This window comes from Sphaeramia orbicularis, chromosome 13, assembly GCF_902148855.1.
Source record: "Sphaeramia orbicularis chromosome 13, fSphaOr1.1, whole genome shotgun sequence".
Classification (NCBI taxonomy): Eukaryota; Metazoa; Chordata; class Actinopteri; order Kurtiformes; family Apogonidae; genus Sphaeramia; species Sphaeramia orbicularis.
The window spans coordinates 17151249-17179174 of NC_043969.1; the positions used below are offsets into that span (position 1 = coordinate 17151249).

The following is a 27926-nucleotide window of genomic DNA, read 5'->3' on the forward strand; positions in this document are numbered from 1 at the left end:
GACTGCAGCTGACACGCCTGTGTTATTGATCACAGGCTGTCCGTGGGTAAAGTGTGGCAGGATTCTGCGCAGTGTGGGTTTGGCTCCGTGGGGCAGAGTCTTTGAAGTAGACAAGGCTGATCACAGATCAGATACAGGCGCTTCAGATCCAGAAGCCCCCCCACCCCCACCCCCTCTCTGTGCTTTGATCCTGGGCTGGGCTTGTCCTGGGTCTGCTGCTGCTGCTCCGTGGAGCCGGGCTGGGGCTGCAGCACTGACACGGTGAGCGGACCGGTGCGGGACACACACCACACCTCTCACCGGTCTGCTGTCGACTTTCACACACTTCTACTCTGGCTGGATCTGCAGGATCTTTTCCTAGCAGGTAAGAAGACTCGTCCTGGGGTTTTTCATCGCAGCTCCAGTGCATCGGTCCGACACAAGTTATGGAGGAGTCTTTGACTTAATTCCACGCGATAACAACCAAACTAGTTCCATATTTCAACAGTGTTTGGTTTGATATTGTGCAACAACAATACTGAAGATCCAAGTAAGGAACATGTCGCTGTAGTGTCCCGGGTTTTAGCACATAGAGCTGCACTTTGTTTAGTTTTCCAGGTAAAGTGTCATGTTGTGATCTTCAGTCAGATATTTCAGTTACATTGTGATTTTTGTTTTGTTTTGTTTTGTTTTTTTGTTTGTTTGTGTTTTGTTTTTTTGTTTTGCATTTTTGATGATCTGCGTGATGGAATTACACAGTCGTTCTCGTGTAAATCTGTTTGTTTGTGTGTGTGTGTGTGTGTGTGTGTGTGTGTGTGTGTGTGTGTGTGTGTGTGTGTGTGTGTGTGTGGGCTGTAGACTGTCCCAGCTGCTGATGGGACTTTTAACAGCCATCAGTTAAATGTGCTGCACTTTGCACATATACTGCAATTTACTACATGTATATATGCATGTTTTGATTCATGCATCTCTATTTATACCATTTATGCTATAGAAACAGTCATTAACCCTTTCATGCATGAATTATGAGAACTTCAATCAAGATGTTTTTCCTGAGTGTTTTCAGTCCTCTTTAGGCATGAAAAAAAACAACGTGATTGAAAATTTTCTTATGAACCTATTTTTAATGGAGTTGCAAAAAAGTCCACTCAGATGGACACCATGCGTTTAATTTTTGAAGCCAAGAAACATATATTTACTGATATACTGTATGACAACTATGAAATAAAAACATTTTTAATGCTGCTAATGTGATGTTTTCTCACATTTTAACATACTCTAATACTTATCATTCCTCACTTCATGGAGATAATGTGTAAAAAAAAAAAAAAAAAAAAAAAATCTGTTTAAACCTGTCAATTACAGTCTAATAACAATAACAAGCAATTGATTTACACTCAGATATGTTAGTACAGATCAGGTTTATCAAGAACAGCAAAGTTACAGTATGAATTGCAATGTATGGGATAATGCATAAGTGTCCACTGTGTTGGCTGATATGGAACTAAAACAACAAAACCCATGAATATACAAGAGAACTGCTTTGTCTACTGTAGTGACCACTGTGCATGAAAGGGTTAAAAGCATGCGTTTATGAATGTGTGTTTATGTGGCAGCATTACATGGTTTTATGTCAAAAGATGGTTCAGACAAATATGATTTGCACATTTATTCAAGTTCTTTACCAGATGTAGTGTTTTGTGCTTCCTATTCTATTGTACGTATCCCTCAGTGTTGCAGATTTTATATAGAAAACAGGTTTAAAAGAAGGCTGTGATAACATTAAGATGAACAAATGTTGAAATTGCAAAGTTGTACTGTTTTTGTGAGTTACTTAAAATAAGCAAATTAAGCAAAATTAGGTAAACAGGAGGGTAACTTTCCTGCAATATATGAAGTTTTAGATTCATGGTAGACAAACTTTCATTCATGTAAATATATTTTTGAGTCAATTTACTCTGATTAGTGTTTACATGAGCCAAAGACAGTGCTTTAGAAATTGCTGTTTGATTGTGATAAATCTCTGTAATAGACTGTTGCTCATAAATTTGGAATAAAATAATTTTACCTGTCTTGTGAAATGATTCTGATAATGTAGCTTGGTAGATAAAGCAATCAAAGGGGATTACAGTGTGTGTTAGAAAACAAAATTACATTCCAACTTTATGGGCAACAGTGTAATATGTGCATAAAGAAAGAATACACAATACAACGTCTCTCATTTACTCATTGTTTCCTTTTCCAGCTGTTACCAACAAGTGACTCAACAAAATGGTCTTGATGCTTCATCCCACCCTCTCACTTGTACTAACCGTACATATCATGTACTCGACTCTGGTAAGTGTTGGATCACATTACAGATTCTGAGCAGAAAGCGTAACGCAGAATTTACTGTTACCCTAATGTCGACCCTGAACCTTTAATCTCTTAGTGCCTGCCTTGTTTGCAGAGGCCTTGTAAACATACTGTAAAAGGAAATATATTCAATTCATAGCTGCTTGATTGTTGGTGGACGCTGCAGTAAATGGACTGAAGCAGAAATTGAGAACGTGTTAAATGTTTATAACTTGCAAACTTGTAGATTTGAAAGTGAGAAAGTTAAGGCTGCACCTAGTTTTTGCAGAGTTCCCACTTGCATTTGAAATGCTGTTTCCCTGTGAAAGTGGAGTCTGATATTGCTGTGGGACGTGTAAACTTACTGGTAGCTCTGTGACCACGCTTACATTTTATTTTACCTTTCTCCACTGTACCGTCCCAATTGATTGAATTTGATATCTGCATTCTTTTCTCCGGTTTTGGCAAACCCTGTATAGTGTGTCATTGTTTTTTACTTAGACTCTGCCGCAGTTTCCCCACAGGACTCATTAAAGCTTCATCTTATCTCATCCCCACAGTATCAGACTTGTTTTCAAGATCCAAAATCCAAGGCGGGGGCTGCTCCCCTTAAACTATTATAAGAAAGAAAATGATGTGAAGCTCTGGATTCACTCTGCTTTATCTGTTATGGATGAAAGTGGTGATGAAATGCAGGAATCTCTAACTGCCCTAAAAATGACTGTCCCCCTCAGATTCCTGTGAGGGCCGGGGAGGAGGCCAGGGACTGCAGAGAACAGGAGTACAAGGACCGGTTTGGGAACTGTAAACCCTGCAAGCAGTGTGATGCCGGACAGGAGCTTTCAAAGGTTGGAGCCAGACATTCTGCTTTTAATATCCTTGCCTGGTTTAACATAAATTAGTGTAAGACAAGCAGATCTCTGAGGGAATATGCTCACTTTGGAGACATTTCCGTATTTTTTAAAGAAATAATAATATTACTTGTTTATGTAGGAAACAAGAAAGTGTATAAACACAAGGGATCCATAACTGGCCAGTTGAAATAAATTCCTGGAGTTGGATGGGTTATAACTGTAGTGAAAAAAAACCACCACAAAAAAAACATAAAACAGCTCAGTTCATGAAAAGAATGGACATCAGTGTGTATCACATGGAACCTACATTATTTATTACTTCCTCTCTTTCATGGAGGGAACAGCCAAGCCGTTATTAGCTTTTGTAAAACACCGACCCTTCTTTAATCAGTCACACCCATACTTTTGACCTTCTGCAGCTGAATGGCTTCCATTGTTTTTCCCTATTGCACCCTGTCCAACTTATTGTCTTCACCGTTTGAAGCAAGCCATGCCTAAGCTTGCTGCTCTCTGGGCTGGGAATAGAGTTTTTTCCACCACCTTAGCCACAGGTTTCTGTGTGCTTTGTACAAACAGGCTTCTAAAGTGTCAGGTAAGGTTGGGAAGGAAAGGCTTTAGTCCTTCCTGGTTGCAGCTCCTCACCTACTTCTGCAAGTGCAGGCAGTGATGTAAAGCAAATTGTATGCATTTTGTGGAAGATGCAGTTTTGTGGAATATTATTGCACTGTACTTCTAAAAGATAGTCTTAACACACTGACGTATGAAAGAAAAAACCTGATTAATTACTATTTTTATGTTTTGTGATTTATATTGTCAATAATTCAGACTCAAAAGATGATTTTTTCAGTGTATTTTCATGCTCAAACGACTGTGCCCTCGTGGCTGAATTTTAAAGGAAACTTACTAACAATATGCTGCAAATAACAGAGTGGGGAACTAAGCTTAGGTGGGTTTACACTCCACTACATCTTTGAGCACTGGTGAAAAAAACTGTATCACCCTTGACATCTGTTGCACACATGCATTTAAGTCCAGTTGCCTTTAATCTCAGTGCACACAGACATGCACTCTGTGGTTGGTAATACGCTTCAGTAGTCCTCATGTTCCTCTGCCAGCTCAACAGGCATGAATGCTGCTAGCCACCCTGGGGTCTTGGTTAATAATTGGCTGCCTCATTCTTTCTGTGAAGGTAGTGGGATGCCGGCTCACAGAGGAGACCTCGGCCTATACTCAGGGAAAGTTTTCCCAGAGAAAAACATGTGACCTGAGCTGTGTAACCACGACAGTCTGTCGATATTCTTAAATGGAGGATTGACTGTTGGGACTTTTGGAGTCCCTCTGTGCAGCTGCCATAGAGACTCTAGAGGAATGTGCCCCAGTTTGCTCTGGAAGTTTGCCTCTGGAAGCAGCTCTGAGGCGGGCTGACAAACATCAATTAGCCCCTCTACACTAACTGTAGCTAAAAGAACCACCCACAAAGAAGGAACGTCCATTACAGCCACTTATTCTTTTTCACTCTGCCATATTTCATTCCTGGTTTCATTCATTACATGAATAGTAAGTTGCTTAGTCTGTTGTGTTGTGTCAAGCATGAAGGAGAAAGGGTGAATTGCTTTCCAGTGCATGCTGGACAACTGCCAGTGGCAAGAAGGCAGAAACACTACTTTGATGTGTCAATATCTTGTAGTATGTAGCAAGACTGTAGCATTTCCCCCCTTTTCCTTTTCCTCTCTGCTTTCCTCCCCTCCACACCATAGTTATGTTTGGCTGTCTGATCCAAACTAGATCAGGGGATAGAACAGGGACATGGGATTTTAAGCATCTGCTTTTTCAGATGGTTTTGCAGTGAAATCATTTCAGATTAATATTTGAAATGAAGAAATGGGAATGCATGCTGCTGGTTTGTTTTGGCTCCTTTGTCATGAGCAATGAGAACCCACACAAAAGGAATGACTTATTATTATAGGTGGTTCATCTCTGAGAGTTTTTTCCTCTTATATTTGTTTCTGGTGTTTTATGATATATTAAAGCTGTGTATTTGCACGAATGTGTCAGTATGTGTTGACTCAATATAAGTAAGTTAATGTACTGAAATCTTTAAAAACTCTCATAATATAAAGAACAGATCAAAGTATGCATATAAATTGAGTAAAGAGGCTGAGTCAAATGGCTGATGTTAAATTAGAACACTGCTCAAGCTCATGCACAAGCCATTGTTTGACATGAGTTATTGCTATAAATGATTGAGATTCTATGCAGTATTTTCCAGAATCAATACAGGAACATAAAACATAATGTTCCAATGCATAAGTATATTGACATTTTCCAGCTGGCCTCCTGCTTATGATCTAACTTCAACACCACTGGTTACTGCTACGTGTAGCTTCTGTAAGCTGCTTTCCTAGTTTCAGTCAGTGAAGGGTGTCAGCTCTGTTAAGCTTTGCTGGCTGGGATAAAAGAAGAAAGAGATCACTCTTTGATCTTCTGTGCTGCCTGGATCAGGGGGGCAGAAGTTGGCTCCATATTCCTTTTGTTTCAGTGCTCTGACCTGCTCGTGTCTACGTGGCATCGGCCCCCGGCCTGCCATGTGGTGCCCCATGGGCAGAGCTTGTGCTAGTGCTGGGATTAGTAGGGAGGAACTGTCCCTGGGCCTCTTCCTTCATGTGGAAGTGGGTCACAGAACCACAGCGAGGCATCATACAGTGCCTGGGCCTGCAATACTTTTTTAAGAACCTGTTATAGGGTTTAGTCTGTCTCAGTCTGAGCTGTTTTCTCTGCAGAAAGGCCAGATTGTGGTTTGCAGCTGTGGGAGGCAAAGTCTTCTTTAAACTGCCTTTCCTCTCTTTATCACTCATCAACCACCAACTCACCCTTTCTCCTTCTGTTTCCCCCCTCCACCTCCACTGTTCCCTGCCCTGCCCTGCCAGAGAACAAAGCCTTATATGGAGAGTTCATAACAACAGCTGCAATAGTCCACCCTTAGCTGGTGCACCTCGGGCCAGGCCGGGCCCAAGGGTTCAGTATCAGGCTCATATTGGTTTGGCTGGACGGCCTGAATTCCTCATTTTCTCCTCCGACTTTGTGGTGCCATCACACTATCACATCTTTGCCTCTAACATCCCCTTTTATTTCCAGCCAACCTGTTTCCCCAAAGCCAACTGCCATATCAGACTCTTGTGCCCACATTCCAGTGTGACTGCATGCCCAAGCAGTGAAATGGGACACGGGTGAAGAGAGAAGAGAAGAGAGAAGCCCTGTTTGAAGCTGACCTTCACTTTAATGATATATGATCACCCCCTCCCTGTCTATGCTACGGGTTTGGGATAGCAGAGTGGCAATACTGGACAACAGGAGGGCAGCTGCCATGGAGCTGATAATGAATGATCAATGTATGACGTTATCCCTGCACGGTCTTTTCACTCTGCACTGTACAGGAAAACACAGCTGTCATGTAAAAGTCCGTTGGGCATCAAGGTCACCAACCGCTCAGCAGAATTTTGGGGATATGATGAAGCATGAACTACTTATATTTATACCACAATGTGGAAATTCTAAAGTTAATCTAAGCAAAATGTAAAGTAAGAGCAGTCATTGTGCAGTAAAATGGTCTGTGTCAGTGTTTTATTATTATGTATGATTGTTTAAATTAATTTTACATCTGCATTAATGTGGATTTTACTGCTGTGGATATGTAAGGTTTAACTTATTGAAGCGCTTTATGTGCTGTTGATGGTTTAAACTACAGCAATCCATCATGGTCTATTACATCCTTGGATGATTGTACCAACCATAACTGTCCTGTGAGCATTTCATGAGTTCAGAAAAATTGTCCAGTTTTCAGCTTTGTTGCAATTGATTTCCATCTAAAACAAGAGGGCATTTAAAGAATTTATTGATCTTAAGGATAAGGATAGTTTTAACATCAACCAAAAAAAGCCCCAAACACTTTTTCCTTGAATATATCACAAACATTTTAAACCTACACCACAAACATTAAAAAGTCTGTAACTAAGTCTGTAAGTCGCTTTGGAAAAAAGCGTCTTCCAAATGCATAAACATAAACATAAACTATAATAAGGGTGTAAGACAAATGTAAAGGGCAAAAAAAAAAGAAATAAAATACTATTGCAAATTTGTTTTCAAATTTGCTCGCCAATTGCTGAAAATATTATAATAGAAAGAAACCAAAAGCATAATTCTATCATTTAAATCCAGACCCTAAAGGCTCATAAAATTAAAAGAATCCATAAAACCAAACAAGGTTTGTTTTTATCATTTTAGAAATGGGGAGCGGGGCAAAGTGTTACTCAAATATGTCTCTTTCCAGAGTTCTTCTTGGTTCAGATAAGAAAATCCTTAAGTGGTGGTTTTGCATTAGATCAGTCTCACGGGAGTGGGAAGCTGTGCTTTTTAAGTGCACTTTCAGTTGTGAAGCACAAAAAGAGTATTCATCTTATTTCCTCCCTATACTTCTCCATAATCTCTGCTCCCTTCCTGAAGCGTTTCCTTTGCATGCTGGCCTCTCAATCAACGGGATACTCACTGAGTCTGCTTGGAGAGGTAGTCACACAAAAACGCAGCAATAAACTTGCAATAATACAACAGTGGGTGTCCCCAAAGGCCTTTATTATTCAAATGCCTGGCCTTTCTGGGTCTTGCAGCGGAAGGCCACTCTTTCATACTGAGAGAGTCAGGGAGATTATTGCCAGTGTAAGATGGACTCTCAAAGGAGGCAGGCCATTGTTCTCATCTGATCCTGTGAGCCAAGATCATTCTTTAATTCCAGACCCCTCGTAGTCCACATTCAAGCTCTCTTTTCACAGGCTGCACATCTCCCCAAACCATCGACCCCACCTCTTACCCGGTGTATTTCTCCCATTAATCCCCTCAGGAATGTGGCTTTGGTTATGGAGAGGATGCCCGGTGCGTGCCCTGCCGGAGCAGTCGCTTCAAAGAGGACCGGAGTCTGCAGAAGTGCAAACCCTGCCTGGACTGTGGACTCATCAACCGTTTCCAGAAGGGCAACTGCTCCACCACCACCAACGCTGTGTGTGGGGACTGCCTCCCTGGGTGAGACAAACAGATGAAAGCACTGTTGGATAGGCATTGACTAAACATACAGCCATTTACATTTTAAACATGTATTTTTGTCCGACAGATACTACAGGAAGACAAAATTAAGCGGTTTCCAAGACATGGAGTGTATACCATGTGGAGATCCTCCGCCTCCATATGAACCTCACTGTAAGCACGTCTCCTTTCACCTCTTCTAAAAGTTGGCCAAACATCAGTGAGACACTTTGTTAAATGTTCTCATGAATAACATGTATTCAGCAGTAGTCCACAATGGGTGATGTTTCTTTAAAGATGAAACAAAGCACATGCAGTAGTCTAAAAGCAAACAACAGCAGCTACAGCTCACTATTGAACTCAACGTCAAATTCTGCGAGAACCAAAACGCAGACAGCAGTGCCACAACAGCGCCTGAACTCTCTGAACATGCCAGTACAAGGTCCTTGGAGTAACCAGAACCTCTGCCTTTCACAGGTGGAGCCAGCCATCGTTCATTCACTGAGTCAACCAGCTATAGTACATGTGAAAATTAATGACTGGAAAAGCTGAAATGGATATTGCTAACATAATAGTGGATTTGCCAAGGCTGGATTATATTAGCTCCAAACATGTCATTCATGTTTTAGCACTTCATCTGGATTAAATGAGCAAACCATCCTGAACAAAAACCTTCATTGATATGTGAAGTGTCTCACTAGCATCTATAAAAGAACTACACTGTTTCGTATTGTAGTTTCATCACCTGTACAAACACATCAGGAAGTGTTCGGCTTCAGACAGTTATTAGTTTGTAGTTTTTGTACATATTGATCATGCACAAAGGACCCAGTATACAGTATGCTCACAAAGCAGGCCTCGCCTTCTAGCACATCTATGGATCCAATTAACATCTTTTTTCAGCGCCTTAGCACAACCTTATGACTTCCGGTTTCCACATGAAGTGAAGTGGCACTTTTGGTAATTGAGTGTGACTTCCTGGGGCTGCAGCTGCTTCTGAGGAGAGCGGTCACTATTAAATAAATGGAAACCACGCTGGGATACCAGGCACCTACGACAGTGTGTGCATCTGAGCCCCAAATGTAAAGAATTATGATCACATATATCGTTCACACAGTTTGCCTTTTACACTCTAGTCCTTTTTATTCCCATACATCATTATGGTTTGTGTAATGAACGCTGGCCTTGGGACAACTGGCCTCCCTCGGTCTACTCGATTGTCCATCTGTGCAGCTTCCCGTTTTGATACTGGAGGAGGCCTGTGAAACAGAATGTCCATTGTGTCTGAAAGCATAGCTGGTAGTTAGCTCCTACAGGGACTGTCAGTGGAGCATTTCCAAATGTTTGAAAGTCTTGCTCCCTCCCTCCAGTGTTATCATGAGCAGGGTGGTGAAAACTTAAAGGGCAGATCATTCTAATAGGCCACACTGGCCTGGGGCGGCGGTGCAGCTGTGCAGGGGAGGCAGTCGACATCGGGGCGAACTGTAAATCTTAACGCGCCCCTCCTTTCTTCTCCTGCCTTTCCCCCAGTGGCTCTTTGGAGCTGAGTAAAAATGAGAATGTGTTTTATGGATTCCTTCAGCCTCATTAATGTGTTTCATCTGCTGGAGTTTTTCACTGTCAGGGTAGGTGTAGGAGCGCTGCTAACACACACAGGCATGCATATATGCATACACACAGGCATAATCACACATATACAGAGTCCATGCTTGTGCAGCCTGTTTTACTCAAACCAGAGCTGCACAAAAGAAGTAAACAGTAGCATTATACGCTTTGCTATCTTTGATACTTACGGCAAGAAAGAGCAGATTGTGGAGGGCAGCAGCTACTGTTAGAGCAGTAAATTTTTATGAACTACTATAACATGCCTGCTTGCAACAAAGCCTAGCCAAAGAAAACCGAATATAACAAATGACAGACCCTCAGATAACCCCTACACACATCTTGTAACAAAGAACATCCTGACTTGTGCTGCTGATGGATTTCAAGCCGAGATCAGAGGGAACAGGAAGCATTGCATTTGATGTTTAATAAGACTTTCATCAAAGTCGCTCAGATGGAATGATAATGTTTGACTGCAGGACTTTTTCACTTCACTGCTGCTTTAATCGATTTATTTTGCCATTGTGAAACGGCAGAAATAGTAATGTTAAATATTGCCACATAAAAGGATGTGATGATTGTAAAATGTTACAATAAAAGCACAAGTCTTGAAGTTACAGTTATTTCATTATAAAGTATTCAAATAGATGCACCTTTATTTCCAGTTGATCCAACACAGTGACTGAAAGTGTTGTTTGTTGCAGCACTTTGACTTCTAAAAGCTCACATAAATGCAAGTTCTTCGCTATATAATGAACAGATTGTCATTCCATTCTATTCAAAGCTGTAGGAGACAAAATCACAGGGGAAAAATGCCAGAATTTGCAAAAACACAACTTGCTTCTGTAGCTTCTTTCGGTCCAAATCAAAAGACTAAATATATAAATAATCTGAGGCTGTTTCATGCTGTCACCACTTTTCAGGTTGCATCTGATCAGTGACTGGTAGTTACATCTGTCAGTACAAATTTAACCTTCCCTACCTGTCTGAAAAAACCTGTGATTACACAAAAACCTGCATCTTGGTGTAGATTTTCTACACAGGGAAAGAATAGAAAGTCTCATTTTTACTCTGATCACTTGATATGAGTGAAAAGTTGTTTTTTTTTTTTCCAGTCACACTAAAACATGATCAAGCGCTGCAGCTTTAAATGTCATAAAAACCTTCCTTCATTAGCTGCTCAAACCATCTTTTGTGTTAACTAACTAAACAACCTAATCATGCATCCTTGTATGTTATGTCAAGTATGAATGTTGTAACATGTAATAGCAGACGCGCTTTGAACTGTATCCACCAAAGAGAACTGCAGTCAGAAGGATGTTTGTTTTCCCGTCTCGTTGTTCAGAGTTCAAGGCGACACAGGGCTCAGTTCTCTTAAAGAATCTTTTAAAAGCTTTTGTGCAGACAAAAGTTAAAGATCCTTCGGAGGTGCAAAGTAGTGCTGCTTTTATTTGGACTATGCGGCATTCCATAAAGTCAACAGGCGCAGAGTCTATGAAAGGCTGTGGTTTATTGGCCTGGTTTGTGTGGAGATAATATCAGCAGGTGAGGTGGCTTCAATGGGCCAGTGTTTATGTGTGTTTGCTGCAGCTGCTGGGCCTCAGATAACACGCCGCCTTTGTGTGGTGTGGGACAGAGGATGCTCACCTTGGATAAAGTGAGTTTTACCTTGACAGTGACAGCCAAAAGTAAACACAATGGTCAGATATTGTATCTGTGGATTTGTAAAACAGTACAGTGTCTGTGTAAGTCTGATTTAAGATCTGAAATTTAATATGAACTGCATATTCTTCAATGTGTGTCTTGTTTGCTGTTGGAACACTTTTAAGATCAGCATTTTCCAAAAGTATTCATGATTGTACTTTTTTTTTATATATATATATCAAAATGATTCATTATTGTGCTCTATTGTAGTCTGGGTCAGAGGTTTGGTGCATTGCTCTAAGTTTTCCTCAGTTTTTTTTCTCACAGAAGGAATTTAAAATACCCTCATCCCCTATTTGGCTGAATAAAAAAAAAAAAAAAGTGCCCAAAGCTAAAGTAATGTTTACATTGCTCAACAAAGAACTCTGGGATATGAAAAGGCTGAATCCAGTTCCCCTTTATGATGAATGTACTGAAAGGCAAACACAAGGGCTCACTGAAAAAAAGATTTTCTCAAACAAAAAGTCATTCATTGCATTCGCCATAAGCTTTTTTCATTCATTTAATTTCTTCCCCACATGTCGGTGACTGGTTAGTGTGTGTTACAAAGGACAAGAATGTGGTGATAAGATACGTATCCTGATACAGAAAGAATTGAAAATATTGTGACACCATGAAACCAATATGATGGCACTACTTTTTGTGTAATCTGAGCAAAGGAGTTAACATTTGCCTATCTGTAAAAATGACTGGTATCTGTAAAAATGACTTCAGATTCAACAGCAAATCAGAAAGCAGTTCAGTTCAGACAGTCTTATTTATGCCAAATGGGCAATTCATTTTCAGCTTTCTCACATGTATAGTAAAGAAAAGAAAACATTAAGAAACATATAAAATCATCAAATCAATAAAAAAAAAATCAATAATAAAATTCAGTTAATAAAAAAATCCATAAGTAAAATTCAACAAACAAATCCTCTAAATATAGTCAATTTCACCTAAAATAAGTGTTTGTGTTTAAGAGCTTCATAGCAGAAGGAAAATAAGACTTTGCATAGTGATGTGTCTTGCTTTTGGACACATTATAGTGTCAACCAGGCGATATCAGTACAAACTCAGTCAACAGGATGTGATCTGGTCGGCTGATAATTACCTTTTCAATGCATTAACATAGTGTCAATAGTACCAAATTCCTATGTTTCACATTATCAAATGATGCAATTTCTTATTAACCCATAAAAACCCAAACATCCACCATCGACCAAAACCATCTACTGATCTAAACTGTTTAATACCTGTTGATCCACTAATTTTGTCAATCCACATAAATAATTGGTGTAAAATACAGTTTGTCACCTTTCCATAGTCATCAGATATGACCCATTTGGATGTTCAGAGGCTCTGTAGTTACCATGGAAACACCATCATCTTCTACATCATTGATTCACCAGTAAAATTCATAGAGTTGGATCAATGACAGTGGATGGAGACACTTCATTTATGTTCCATTAATGATAGATTTGACTGAAAAAGTCACTTTTTCTTCAGTTTTCTCCATTTTTGATACAATAACCCTTAACTTTAATCTGAGCTTTTATAATAGTCTCTTAATAGTTCTATAATTCTAATAGTCTCTATTTTGGTAGAGACTAATGGGGATCCTTAAATAAATAAATAAATAAATAAATAAATAAATATAGAAAGAAGCTTTTATGAACATCTACATGATCAGTACATTAAATATTGGAAAATACCAGATTTTTACTGGGAAAATGCAAAATATGGAGGATTGTTTTCTAATAAATGGTGATAAATCTGAGGAAATGTTAAATATAGAGAAAAAAGTATTTGGGAACTGCCACAAAAGTAGCACTGGGTCTTTATGGGTTAACATTAAAATTAATAAGAAAAACAGACTGTAGGTCATCCATGGGGGGTAACCAGAAAGTCTGGAAGTGGAGGAAGCAACAAAAAACGTACCAAAGCTTTTATTAAAGCTCTCAAATCCAAAATCCTAAAGGATCCAACCAAATCCATGAGAAAAATGGCAATTGAACTTGAGGTAGACAAAAAGACTGTTAGAAATGCAGTAACATATGATTTGAAGTTAAAATCTTACACAAGAACACCAAAACACTTGTTGACAACAGCAACAAATCCAACTTTAGCAATTTTTGGGAATCATGTTTATGGCCGCCTTCTAGCCCAGATCTAAACCCTCTGGATTCTGCTATTTGGGGCGTTTTAGAACATGCTACCAATAGAACATCACACAGCAATGTTGACTTTCCTAAAGATACTATTAAAGAAGAATGGGAGAAGTTGTCACCCGAATATTTGAGGAACACTTGTGCAAGTTTCAGGCAGCGTGTGAAGGCAGTTATTGAGAAAGAAGGAGGACACAGAATAAAAACATTTTCTATTATGTCAGTTTTCTTGTGGCAAATAAATTCTCATGACTTTCAATAAACTAATTGGTCATCCACTGTCTTTCAATCCCTACCTCAAAATATTGTAAATTTTGCTTCCCCACCCTGTATCTGTCTATCTATCTATTTATTTATTTATTTATTTATTTATTTTGGGGCAACAAGGTGGGAATGTTCATGGTTTTGGGTTAAAAAACAAACAAACAAAAAAAAATGACTGTATTATGCTTTTCTGTGACTAGATATGTAATAAAAACACTTTGAACAAAAAAAAAAAGGCCTCATAGAAGTAATAATGTTAGGTGATACAACATGATGTCAAAATATAAGAATATAAGCAGGACAACACAGGTGGAACATTGTGGTTTCATTATAAAAGCTGTCACTGATCAACAACTAGCGAAATATCTTCAATCTCACCCAGTTTCTCCAAGCTGACCCATATGTCAGCAACTTAATTTAGACCTTCTAAAAAATTCTAGCTACGTCTCATGATTTGAAACTCGGCCGATGCCCAGTAACAGCGACTAATACGTCCTCAGCTCTATGAATAATTTGATCGCAAATTTTGGAGCTTTATTTGCCTCATGTCGGTACTTGTTCCAGAAATGCCATTCAGTTTGAGTGTGATTGAAAGTTCCAGTCATGTGTTTTGAATTTTGCTACTCTTTAGTTTACATTTGGATCTGGGATTGAATCTTGATCTCTGATGAATGACTAAATGGATAATTACACCTACCAGAAGCCAATTTTATAAAAACACAGAGCCAGTTCATCTGTCGTACGTAGTCATCTCTTGCTGTAAGCCGTATTAAACCCCACTGCTCTGTATTTGTGGGAACTTGTATAATGAGCTGCATTCTTGAGGCCAAAAGTCTTAACATGACAGTGTGTGCAAAGGGTCTCGAGGGCGGGGCCTGTAGTGACATCACGTTTGCCGTCGGGCAGGCTGACAGTCGTAACAGCAGCTAAATCACAAAAACAGCACATGTGCACACAACTCACCACTGCAGACGCAATGACATACAGAAGTGTGAAAACTCACCCAGTGTCACTCCAACGTGTTTTTCTTTCTCTCCATCACTTGCGAAAGTAAATGTGTGTGACCTATTTGAGAATGGAGCATTTCAGCCTCTTGATGTCAGAGTGAGTAGCACGATGACGCCCAAGGGCAGGGGCAGGAGGCGTCTGTAAATCATCCTCTGCAGGGAACACGACAGAGACATCGCAGACGTTTTCTCTTTGAACTCCTGCTTGTTTCATTAGACTTCAGCCTCCAGAGGACTGGCTCGAGGCGCAAAGGAATCATTTGTCTTACTTTATTTGTTCTTCACCGGCTACGAAGTGTTGAACCATATGAAGTTATGAATGTCATCGTAATGATATATGCATATAGTAATCAACTTTATGGTTACAAAGTGCTTCAAAGAAAAAAAAGGTGAAGAGATAATTAGATCTTTTAAGTAAAAGTGCTAATGCAACACAGTGTAAATACTTCACTACAATGTTTAATTTCTGCGTTCAAAACCATACTTAGGTAAAAAAAAAAATAGTGTTTTATCAGCAAAATGTGCCCTTTAGTCTCTATTAGTGTTTTACTTTTATATGTGTTCATTTTACTGTTGTGTTAATATGTTTGTTGCTTTTTTTAAAGATTCCTTTTACTCCTTGTATTGTCATTGCAAATAAACACAATGAAATTTTAAAGCACAAGGTAAAAAACAGGACCCATAAAAAAATAAAAAAATAAAAAAAATAAATAAACCGGGACCCAGAAAAAAAAAAAAACACCCTGTAATACACTACTGTAGCTACCTTGTATCTATGAATTACAGCCATTTTTTTTGTTATTTGCCCATAATAGTTGGAATAATTTTGTTCACAGACACATTCCTCTGTTTATTTTTATTTATACACATCAGTAATCTCTGATCAGGTGCAATGATCACATACACTGAGTCCCAGTTACACTTTTTCTATCAAGAACAAATCATATTGTTGCCGTCATTTCATGAGAAGAGGTAAAAATATATTTATTCTGACTTCATGTGCAACAGTGTATTTTGTTTACTTCATCAATGCAAGCACTAGGTTACAAAAAAATGTTTTTTGCAAGTTGTCTAGGTTTTTTCAACTGAATTAGGACCATTTTGCACCGCTAAATCCAAAAATGACATCTGTTTTTCTCAATCAGGTCAGGTTTTTTTTTTTTGCTAATTTGATTTGAAAAATTTGATCTTCTCACAAAATATAATAATTAATACCAAAATAAGATTGGTAAGCACACTTTATGAAACTTGTGACTTGATTCCTGTTAGGTACAATGGTGTATTCACCGCAGATGTAGCAGAATACATCAGGCTTATTTTTGCAAGATCTTCTAGTCGAAGCCATTTCATTCACCTGTAATATTAAAAAAAACATTAATCATAAATTGGCAAAAGTAAAATCTTCAGAACTCGTTTATTGCAAGAAATATGAAAGAATTTTGTATCATATGATGTGAAAATGCCCATAAATGTAAGCAAAAATGTTAAAAAGTCAATATGTAGCATAGTTTAGAAAGTTGACCTGATTGAGCAAAATTAATGTGATTTTTGGATTCAGCACACCAAAATTATCCTAAATCAGCTCAAAAAACTTAAACAATAAATTTGTTGTTGACCAATGAAGCCGTAAAAGAACAATTGATCCCTTATCCCTTTCCCCAAACAATCATAATCACCACATCTGTTCCAAAAGGCTGCGCTGGCCTTCTGTTCTACAGTCAGTCTGAGAATAGTTTCACCCCCTGCTGAGCAGCTGTGTTTTACCTCGGTCTCCCTCCGTCCTCCTCTGCAGGTAGTGGTCGTGTGAACCTGGTGCCACTGCCCTCGGTGGTGACCAGTCCGCGGGACATGGCTCTGGCCGCGGTCATCTGCAGCGCTCTGGCCACCGTCCTGCTGGCTCTGCTGGTCCTGTGTGTCATCTACTGCAAGAGACAGCTACTGGAGAAGAAGCCGAGTGGTGAGTCACTGATGGTTTTTACTCTTTACCCAAAGTACTGCATTTCCATACGGTAAAGATATACTCTGTCTGCAACTCATAGAGAAATGGATTACATCAGTGGTTCTCAGTCTTCTTCTGTCAGGCCCCCCTTTGGAGGATGAAAAACCTCCAGGCCCCCCTCAACCCCAGCAACATTGTAACCGTGGTGCAATTATAACTTTTATTGAAAGAAACATCAATATTGTAATAATACTTTTTGCTTTTCCTTGAATAATTTGTTGTGCAAATTAAAAATAACTCAGATTTTTGTGTGAATAATACAAATAAACTCAGCAAGACTGCTCACTGAGACAATATTTTTCCAAATGAAAATAGAAAATGTGCAATTATCTTATAACTATGACAATAAAGTTACTTTTTTTAGAACAACAAATTAATATTGGTAACAAAGATTAAAATTTTACCAATATCAGTGACAGCAATGAGCCTGTTTACATTGAACATCTCAGAACATTAAAGTACAAACTGTACAAACTGTGCAAAAACAGAAACATTGCACATTTTTCTTTTCCAGTCCAGTACTTGTCCATTCTCCAAACCTAAACTCTTTGTCTAGTCTAGTGACAGATCACCTCGGCAGTAGATTTGTTTGTTGTACGTCCCTAAAATGAGTCCAGGGTGCTCCAACACTAAAACATTAGTTCCACCTGCTACATGCTTTAACCTGAAGAAGAAAAAAAACACCCAGGAGTGATGCCATGACCCCCCCTGGCCAGCCTTCATGCTCCCCTGAGGGGCCCGCACCACAGTTTGAGAAACACGTGTTGCATAAAACAGAGCATTAGGTTAAGGATAGTATGTAGTCCTGAGGTTAATGCCGCCAGCAGAAGAAAATTCAGCAGTGGAGGAGGTATTCACATTCTTTACTTGAGTAAAAATACTAAAGCTGCAATGTAAAAATACTTCTCTTACATAGTCTTCCTTATTTCTTCTTAACTACAATGTACAGCAGTAGGAGCAGCTTTGTGTAGTTAAAGCATTAAAGTTAAAATACTGGTTATAATGTTTGACATCATTAGATTATTAATACTGAATCATGTGTTTGAGAGCTGAATGTTACTGGTGTAGATGCTGGAGGTAGAGCTGGTTTGACCCAATTTATTTTAGACCTGAGTGATAAAAATCAATTGTAATTCTTTCCTGGCCTCATGATCTGAACACACATTAAATGCCATAAATGACTGGAGAAACACATTCACAGTTAATCTATTACAAGATGCAAACAGGTTACATTTTGAAAGGTCTCCAGAGGAATAATCCCCTTTTTTTTGCAATTTAGACAAACCTCAATTAATCCAATTAATTTCATATATTTCCCAGCACTACTTTATATCCAGCTCTATAAAGAGGGGAACCAGATAAATATGAGAACTCAGTAGATAAGATCTGGTTCACAAACATGTTTTCAGTGTTTGGACTATTCTATAAACTCATATATTTTGGAGACAAGCTGGATAATTTGAACATTTATTGAAATGAAACCATGTGACAAATTAAGAGGAAAAAATAACTATTTGGTGGAACTGAAAAGTGCACACTGTTGTTATATGTAAAGTAAATGTTTAACACTGTGTTATCTTTAAAAAGCTTGTTTTATTATCCATATTGAGTGAGAAGTCAATCTTAAAAGTAACTCTTAACTAAGCCTGTACAATCTGAATCTAGTGAAGTAGAAACATAAAGTAGCAACAAATGACACGTAAAAGTACTTTACATTGCAAGAAACCCTGTATTTTGCTTTCTCTGGGGTCAGGAGTCACATGTGGCTTTTTACAGTAAGCGCTGAACTTTGAACCCCTTCTCCAGGGACTAACATTTCAACGTATAACCAATGATTTTCCAGAACAATTTGTACTTTTATCAAGATAAAGCCCACAGTGTGCTATATAAGTACCATCCATCACATCTGTCAGTGGTATTCTCCTGTGTTTACCAAACCCCGATGTTACATATTTGTGGGAACTTGTATAATGAGCAGCATTTTAAGGCCAAAAGTGTTTGAGCGAAACATGTGAAACATCCCGAGGCGATGAATTGATGACATCACGTTTCTGCGGTAAGCACACCTAAAACATGATGGAGGTTACCTAGGTGTTCTTCTCATTGTAATACTGAAGTCATGAGTTCATTTGTTTGTTTTTAGAATCAAACATTCACCACACCCTTCACCCAAGCTGCAATAAAACACTAACAGCTCTGTGTTATGGAATTTTAAGCAGCATAATAGAGTGGAGGTTAGTGAAATAAGAGAGCGTGTGAGTTTAGTCAGATTCCAGCATTTTACCTGATGGCAGCAAGGTGCAGCATTATCTCTTTTAGGAGATACTTAAAGTGGAATGAAGGAGAGTGAGTGAAGACTGAATCTGGTGCAAACAAAAGAGGCAGAGTCTGGCACAGGAAGTAGATTTCCATGGGAGGTGATGGTATGAATTAGCTGCTGAAGTTATGATGAAAACTCCCCTGCAGCCGAGACGCTGGTGATGATGAGTGATGGAGCTGGAGGATGAGACGACTTCGCAAGAGGGGGAACTTCTGAGGAACTCGGATAGCAAACGGTTTAGAAAATGACAGCTGAATGCACTTAGTGGAAGTGATTGGTTAAAAGCGATCCTGCCAGGTTGGGATTTGAAAGACATAATTAGAAGAATGAAGTTAAAAATAAGAGCAAATTTCCACCTGTGACTTAGAGAATCCAATCCAACTTTATTTATAAAGCACTTTAAAACAACCACAGTGGACCAAAGTGCTGTACAGAAGAATAAAAACACAATACAAATTAACCAAAGCATTAAAATCATTCATTTTCTGAACCCACTTTATCCTCACTAGGATCACGGGGGTCGCTTGGAGCCTATCCCAGCTACTTACAGGCGAAGGCGGGGTACACCCTGGACATTTCACCAGTTCATCGCAGGGCTGAACATATAGAGACAAACAATCACTCTCACATTCACACCTATGGGCAATTTTAGATTAACCAATTAACCTTTCAGAGCATGTCTTTGGATGATGGGAGGAAGCCGGAGTACCTGGAGAGAACCCACGCAGACACGGGGAGAACATGCTAACTCCACACAGAAAGGTCCCACTCACATCAACTGGTGTTGGAATTGAACCCAGGACCTTCTGTCTGTGAGGCACGAGTGCTAACCACTGCACCATTGTGTCGCCCTACGTTAAAATCAAATCAAATCAAATCAAATAAAACAAGTTAAAATATAAAAAAACAAAAACAACGTGCACAGGGTGGTAGTGGAGCTTCATTTGGGTTAAAAACAGTACATTTCCGTGCTTTACGTGAGCGTCTGTCTGTTGTGTGTCCTCAGCCGCCTCTCTAAGGTCTCAGGACTGTCCGTACAGCGGAGCCGAGCTGTCCTGCCTAGACCCTCGTTGGCTTCATGACTTTCCCCAGAGGCCCTGCTGCCAGTGTCACCTGGGCCCCGGACACACCTGTGGTAGGCTCCGAATGAAGAGATTTGACTCATTAATTAAATACATTAGTGTTCAGACAAGCTGCTTTATCTTCTCATTATACAAATCTGGTCTGTGTGTCCAGGTCCAGTCCACCTGATCCCGTCTCTGTGTTGTGATGAGAGCTGCAGTCTGGGCCGAAGCCGGGATAACAGTCCCTTCCAGTCTCACACAAGCCTCAGTAACGGGTGAGGAGAACTTCTGCAGTCAGTATGTAAACTGGAACAAAATGTGATATGTGTCGTAATGTGTCTTTATCTGGTGTCTCGAACCTACGTCCTTGTAGAAAACAACATACTATTTGGACGTTGATCAAAACTATGACGAATGCAAACACTGTTAACATGTGGTAAATGACTATAAACTCTTGGAACAGTCTTCCCACTGTTGAACAGGATCTGCACCTTTACAGCTGGCTATTGGCTAACTGAACATCCAACACACAGCAGAAAAAAATAAAACCGCACATTCCTCTGCAATGTAAATAAACTGATGCACAGAACATTACACTTAATACAAACATATGAAGTAAGGAATGTACTGCATGTTGACTGTAGAAATCCTAAACATTAAGGAGCTTCACACACTGTAACTAGTGTTTGTTTCACCTCCTGGAAACCTGAACAGCAGGGAGATACATAATGAAACACTGCCTTACTGCCTCCAGGCCAGCGTTCTCATTTTTGCTTTTATTCAGAATGCTGGAGACATAATTAAATGTAGTTAATTGGAGTCTTTGAAGGGTTGAGAATCAACAGGGATTTTGCATAAAAGGAAAACACCACCACAGGGTGTGGCTGTGGAAAGAGATTCATGGCAGTAACGCAGGCGTCTCTATTCTGTTCCCCAGGAATACAAACCAGGAGGACGAGCGAAGCCCGATGCAGCCAGAAAAGAACGGAGGGATGAGGAGGAACTCAGAACCAGGCGAGTGTTTCAGGGTCCCTCAGTTCTATCAAGACCCTGCAGAAAGTCGAGAGGTGGAAGGACAAGAAGAGGACGAGGGAGATGAGGACAGGCCACAGGAGGAGTTACCGGACAGGACCACACGGAGCTACAGTGAAGCTGTGACGGATGCACGACTTCCCCAGCAGCACCCAGTGACTCAGGAAGGTGAGGTGACCATTGTCCAGCAGGCAGGCACAGAAATATGTCTACAGAAGCACAGAAATGTCTTAAATTCTTTGCAGTATTTCTCCTATTTCACTGTAATTCCTACATAGGATATCGATTGGATTCCCTTGCGAATGTTTCATTTGGTGCATTCGGATACTTTGTTGGCATCTTACATAGGCTGCCTCAGAGAAAAATCTTGTGTTTTTTCAGCTGAGTCTCAGGAAGAAAAATATAATCTCATCCACAACAGAGTGAACGTAAAATAAAATGCTACGTGAGAATTAAGGTTTTATTTTAATTTTCCAGTTGCTGCTTGCGATTAGATTAGATGAGATTAGATTAGATTAGATTAGATTAGATAGAGCTTTATTAATCCTTTGGGTAGAGCCCTCAGGACACTAAGGTTCCACTAGAAGCACAACACTGGATATACACAAGAAATACTACAAGAAAATAGCAAAAGAGTAACTACAAAATACAGCTTTGAAAAAAAAACAGGCAATTACACATTGTACAGTACTAGTAGAAACAACAAGTAGCAGGGTGGTAAAAATAAAGTAATAATAATTATTATTATGGGTCCAAATACGGTATTCAAAATCTCTCTGACGGGACATCTTAGAGACAATTTGACAGATTAGTGTTGGTCAATGACACATTTTTACTTTTAAATTCATTTTTGCTTTAGTTGGACCATAAGGGATTATCCAAAACAAGGAGCTACTTTATATTGAAATAAATGTTAGAATGGCAATCAATTAAAGTTCGCTGTCTGACGGGACATTAGTGTGTTTTGACCCTTATTGTAATTATAAATAACTAATTATGTTGTATGTATGTGTATTATATATATTTATGTATAGTTTTAAATTCACAGGATAAAAGTTATAACAAGTGTTAAGAGAACGCAAACCTCTGCCAAGCACCACGAATGGTGTGCATGTGTGGATCAACTATTTCTTTTTAAATTAAAAAGTATAAAGGTTGTTCCATACAGCAGAAAAAGTTGAAGCTTGGTACCAGTCATGTGTATGTCAAATTATATTAAATTCCAATCAATATTTGTTGAGTTATCATGAAAAATGTGTCGTAAATGGGATTTTCAGTGTTAAATTGAAATGTCCACAGAGTCCACATTCCACAGTGGATGTTATAATTTATTATTGTTATAAGCTGCGGGTGTATCAAATTGGAGGCTAATCGGAGTCGTTTTGAATTTTTTTATGAATTTTCGAAAATTGCTCAATGACGAGAGATAGGAAAATTGTAGATTTTGTGACCTTGCTGTGACCTTGAACTTTGGCCTACTTGGCCCAAAATTTAATGGGCTGGTCCCAGGGCCTAGGCCTATCTGTGTGTAAAATCTGGTAACGATGGTTGTAATAGTTTTCCCGTAAAGTTGCTAACAAACAAACAAATAAACACGCAAACAAACACACAAAGCAAGGTGATCACAATACCTCCTGGCGGAAGTAATAAGGTGACAGCAGTAATAGTAGTTATAAATATATATGATAAAAACAGCAACAATAATAATAAGCAGCAGTAAGAGAACTAAATTACCAACAAGAAAAACAAACTGCACACCAGAATAAACTATAAACAACCCCAACACCATAGCTCTGAGTTCTACATGCTTCCTCTGTAAGCTCTGAGCTTTCTGTCTGTGTGTATCCAAGAAGAGCAGCTGTAACAGAAACAAGAGATAGCAGCAGTTCTTTGATGTAGACGACTCTGTCCTGTTTTAAGTCGGGCCCTGGCTGGCTCTGGGTAGATACGTTACTAATCTACAGCCGGGTTCCTCTTCCTGCTCTCTTTCCAGGATGACATGGATGTCTTTGGCTCGTGTTCCACCCTTGAACCACCAACAGCAGCAGTCAGATCCCGTTTCAGATTACTCTCTTGCCCCCCCACCCCCACCCCCACCCCCACCCCCACCCCTCCACCCACCCAACACACTCACACACGGATCACAGCGGCCACTCTGAAGTTGCACCGCGCCTTTGAAATGCCTGCCGGCGACCTCAGAGCCCCTCGCCACAGGGTCCAAACTTAATATGTACATACATGCAAATACAACCACTGTGAGCAGAAACAGTGCACGAGGACTAACGCACAGAGACAAACACAGACAACACACAGATTGTGAACTCGCTGGACCAGAAGGTGAAATCGAATGAAGTTCAAGGAGCATTGACTTACTACTGTGGAGTAAAATGAATCAGCGTGGGCCTCTGCTCTGCCTTGAGAATGTCTTGCATCTTCACATGTAGGAGAACATAAACTGTACCACTGAACTAGCAGATGGTGTGATGAAGCTTTTGTGTGTAAAGGTTGTAAAATCTGAGGTGTGAAGAAAAATGTTAAGCTTATAATGTTGCACATTGAAGACAATCTTGATACAGAAGAATGTTTTTTAAATGATAAATGTGTTGTAGATAATGTAAAATAGTATATAGGTCAATATTTTTGTAACATAGACATGACTGACAGTATGTTTGCCTTTCCTCCTTCAGTTTTAGAGTTCATGGTCATGAACGCTCACTTCCACATGATGTCATTTTACATGTTTGTAAATAAACGTGAATGAGTTCAACTGCAGCCACTTATTCCTTCAATGTTTATTGGTATTCAGAGAACACTGGTCTACAATTTTTTTTAGAAATGATTTGCTTCAGAGATTAAATGTGCTAAATGTTACGTATTTTAATAAGATTAATTGGAAAATAAATGACAAAGTGCCGGTTTGCTGATGTTTTCAAGGTATATGATTAAGTGTTATTACACATATATACTGGTTTATGTACATTTATATAATAGTTTTAAAAATCTTCCACTAAATAGAACCTGTAAAGTGAATGTATTCTAATGTGCAGACAGTGTTTTGAAGTAGATCTTGTAGCTCTGAGACAAATATTCCTTTTGAGTCAAACCCATTCTCTCGTTAATTCTTGAATTTAACATTTTGACCCAAGGCTGTATCTTGGAAAGTTAAGCCAACCAGCATTTTTGACTTGATTTTTCTTTATCAGTGACTCTCATGTGGTAAAATTTCACTACTTTTATTCTGGAAGCATTTTCCTTGTAGACCAGTGGAATTGGTGAAATGGTTTCGGGGTTTGTGTGTAATATTTAGTGGTGAAGTTGCAGATTGTAATCCACTGAATATCCTCCTCACTCTCTAATATGAACAAACATCAGTCATCAACAAATCCAATGATTGGTTTATCCATTCTAAGCTTTTTCATAAAGGAGGGAGTAATGCACCTCATGTCACCTGCTAAGAAAGAAAATTAAAAAAAGGAAAAACATAATGACGAACATGCTCTTTTTATATGTCTAAACAGATCATCCCAAAAACATTATTTTTCATGTGTTCTGCAAGTTCATCCATTATTGGACATAATATTTTGTCCATCTTTCATTCAGGTTACAGTTACGTTACTGCTGTTGCAAAAATCCTTAATTACATAACGTGCGCTGGACTCCAAACAGCATTCTGCATTATTATTAATTGACCGAGGACCTCCAGGGTTTCTCATCACTCATAACTCAGTTCTGTGACTGTCACTCACACAGGATGCAGCATGTAAAATTAGATCTCAATCTATCTCCGTATGTCATTAGGCATCCCACAGGGCTCAATACTTGGCCCCATTATTCTCTTTATATTAATATTCCACGTGCTGTTACTAGTACACAGATTAACTTGTATGCTGATGGTACAAATGTACATGCACAGATTCATCTTTTAATGCTGTGCGTAAGTCTGCTCAGCATTTTTTTAGACACACATCACGCCTTTGTTAGTTTACATTTATCTTTAAACGCTGACAAAACTAAAGTTGTGTGGTTTGATTGCAAAGGCACCATGCTGTCTTTTTATTTGGGCATCACCGCTAAAAATATAGTCCTCCTAGAATAACCCTTTCATGCACGAATTATGAAAGTCCTACGGTTTTTTTCCTGAGTGTTTTTATTCCTCTTTAGGCATGAAAAAAACAATGCCATTGAAATTTTGAACCTATTTTTCATGGAGTTGCAAAAATGTCCACTCAGCTGGACACCATGCGTTTATTTTTTGAAGCAAAGAAACATGTATTTACTGATAAATTGTGTGAAAACTATGAAATAAAAACATTTTTCATGCAGTTAATCTGACGTTTTCTCACATTTTAACATACTCTAATACTAGTCATTTCACTTCACAGAGATAATATGCAAAAAAACAAAACTTTGAAAAAAATAAAAAAAAACAACTGTTAATTATAGTCTAATAACAGTCAGCAAATTTTTTACACTTAAACATGTTACTGCAGATCAGGTTTATCAACAACACCAAAGTTACAGTAATGTTATGAATGTCAGTGCATGGGATGATGCATAATGTCCACTGTGTTGGCTGATATGGAACTAAAACAACAAAACCCATGAATATACCCGAGAACAGCTGGAGAATAGCTGTCCACTGAAGTGACCAGTATGCATGAAAGGGATAAAATGAAATTAATGTTAGGTTAGGCAATTTGAGGAAAGACATTTCAAAGATTCGAGACCTGAGATGATCCAACCCTAATGACATCATCAAGGTCTGTTTATTTAACTCCTCCATTGAAATGTAAGAAATCCCCTTATTAACATGCAGATTGTTTAAAGTGTTTGTGTGCTGACGTGTTGCCTATGGTTACAATAGACATAAAAGCTTAATAAAACAATCTAAGATGACAGTAGTCGTCATATCCAGTCAAACTCCTGTGATGCAGCTCCATGTGGGTCACCCTGACTCTCTCTGATGGTGCGTTCTCACCTCAACAGCCGTGTGAAGCCGCTCCTCCGTGGCTGCCTCGGGTGTCGTACAGTATCCATACTAGACAAGCAAGGACATTGCTAAAGGGAGCAGCCGCAGCCCAGCTCAGCTGATAATTACCATCTGAATCTGTTCAAACACATGCAAACTGGGAGCAGACCTTCTAATGCGGAGCTTCTCTGTCAAGACACCGACGCTTTGCTTCACTGCCATGTGTGAACTGACTCACACCACCTTTACATCTAGAAATATATTTACAGTGTACCTGGACTGGCCATGTTTAGGACTTTAACTGAGTTTTGTGTATAACCAATGAGCAAGAGAGGCACAAATTCAGTAAAAAAAAAATTTATGGGAGAACTTAAGGCAAGCAGCCATCGCCGGCCAGAAGTGATGTGCTATCATTGATTCCAGGTGATTGACTGAGAGTAAACAAGCAGCAGTCAGTGAGCAAGATTGAGTGGAAAGCATGTGTTCCTGCTTATTGTTTGTGCAGTTCTAAGCTTTGCACTCCGCCATTGACCCAAGGATGCAACCCAGTACTGGCCAATAATGTGTCATCTTAGACCGGTGTCTGCTACACGGGGTCAATGACCAGTCCATCACAGCCCAAGATACTGGACAATACAAGTCTGCGTCACTACTGGTGTTGGAACAGCCGTGAAAAAGGAAACACGTCTCTGACCATGACTGATCGACAGCAGCAGTGTTGGGTAAATTACTTTTAAAAAGTAATTAGTTATAGTTACGAGTTACCTTCCCAAAAAGGTAATTGAATTAGTAACGGAATTACTTCTTCACGAATGTAATTAGTTACCAGGGAAAGTAATGATTGCGTTACTTTTTTTGGAAAACCTTCAAATATGTAAAAGGAAATTGATTTTTGAGTGTTTCACAGGCCAGTTTCATAGAGTAGAACAGCAGACAGGTACTGAATACCATGACTGTGGTGAGGCTGGGGTCCACCAGGGCTCGGCTTTTCCACCACATGAATGCATATCTGCATTTATAGGGAGAAGATGCTCCTCCAGTTAATCCCACATCTCCACTTTTTTCAGTTTTTTCCTCCCTGATCCAGCGGTAAATGTCTTCAGTCCAGTCAGTCGCACTCACTGATAACTCCTCCCCTAAATTAGCTGTGCACGTAGCTCAAGTGAATGGGGTGTGCAGCGGACAACTCATACTCAGAGATGTCATTAGTCGTTCAGGTGAAGGCAGCATGGACAACTCAGACTCATGGGGTACACAGGTGAAGCATGAAGGCAGTGTGGACAAGTTGAATATAAGAACGGCTTGCAAACGAACAGCTCGCAATGAATCGGTTCCTAATCGTTCACTAAAAAGAGCCGTTCAAAAGACTCGCCTCGTCTGCGAACGTCACATCTCTTGTGCCTGGCTGAGCGAGCCAGGACGGATAACAGCTGATATCAGTACATAGTAATGTGCCACATTTCACTGCCGGTAACGGTAACGGCATTGTAACGTTTCAAATAGTAATTAATTAGATTACCCGTTACTGGAAAACAATAATGGCATTAGTAACACAGCTATTTTTAACGCCGTTATTCCCAA

At 39.4% G+C, this 27926-nt stretch overlaps 1 protein-coding gene across 2 annotated transcripts; it reads left to right on the forward strand.

Moving 5' to 3' along the window:
• Positions 1-24148, forward strand: tnfrsf19 (tumor necrosis factor receptor superfamily, member 19). Of its 2 annotated transcripts, none has more exons than XM_030152579.1 (10): positions 1-261; positions 2225-2316; positions 3048-3161; positions 8059-8237; positions 8326-8411; positions 16754-16918; positions 20287-20415; positions 20517-20619; positions 21282-21544; positions 23370-24148. In XM_030152579.1, the coding sequence occupies exons 2-10, from the start codon at positions 2251-2253 to the stop codon at positions 23372-23374; spliced, it is 1110 nt and encodes a 369-aa protein (XP_030008439.1). In that variant the 5' UTR covers positions 1-261; positions 2225-2250; the 3' UTR covers positions 23375-24148. The 2 variants fall into 2 exon arrangements, with proteins under 2 accessions (XP_030008439.1, XP_030008438.1); XM_030152578.1 differs by having other exon boundaries at positions 5-364.
• The last annotated feature ends 3778 nt before the right edge of the window (positions 24149-27926 follow it).

Coding starts and splice junctions, on each gene's coding strand:
- tnfrsf19 (XM_030152579.1), top strand. CDS start 2,251: ATGGTCTTGATGCTTCATCCCACCCTCTCACTTGTACTAACCGTACAT. Junction 8,238..8,325: donor TGTGGGGACTGCCTCCCTGG/GTGAGACAAACA, acceptor TTTGTCCGACAG/ATACTACAGGAAGACAAAAT. Junction 20,416..20,516: donor GGGCCCCGGACACACCTGTG/GTAGGCTCCGAA, acceptor CTGTGTGTCCAG/GTCCAGTCCACCTGATCCCG.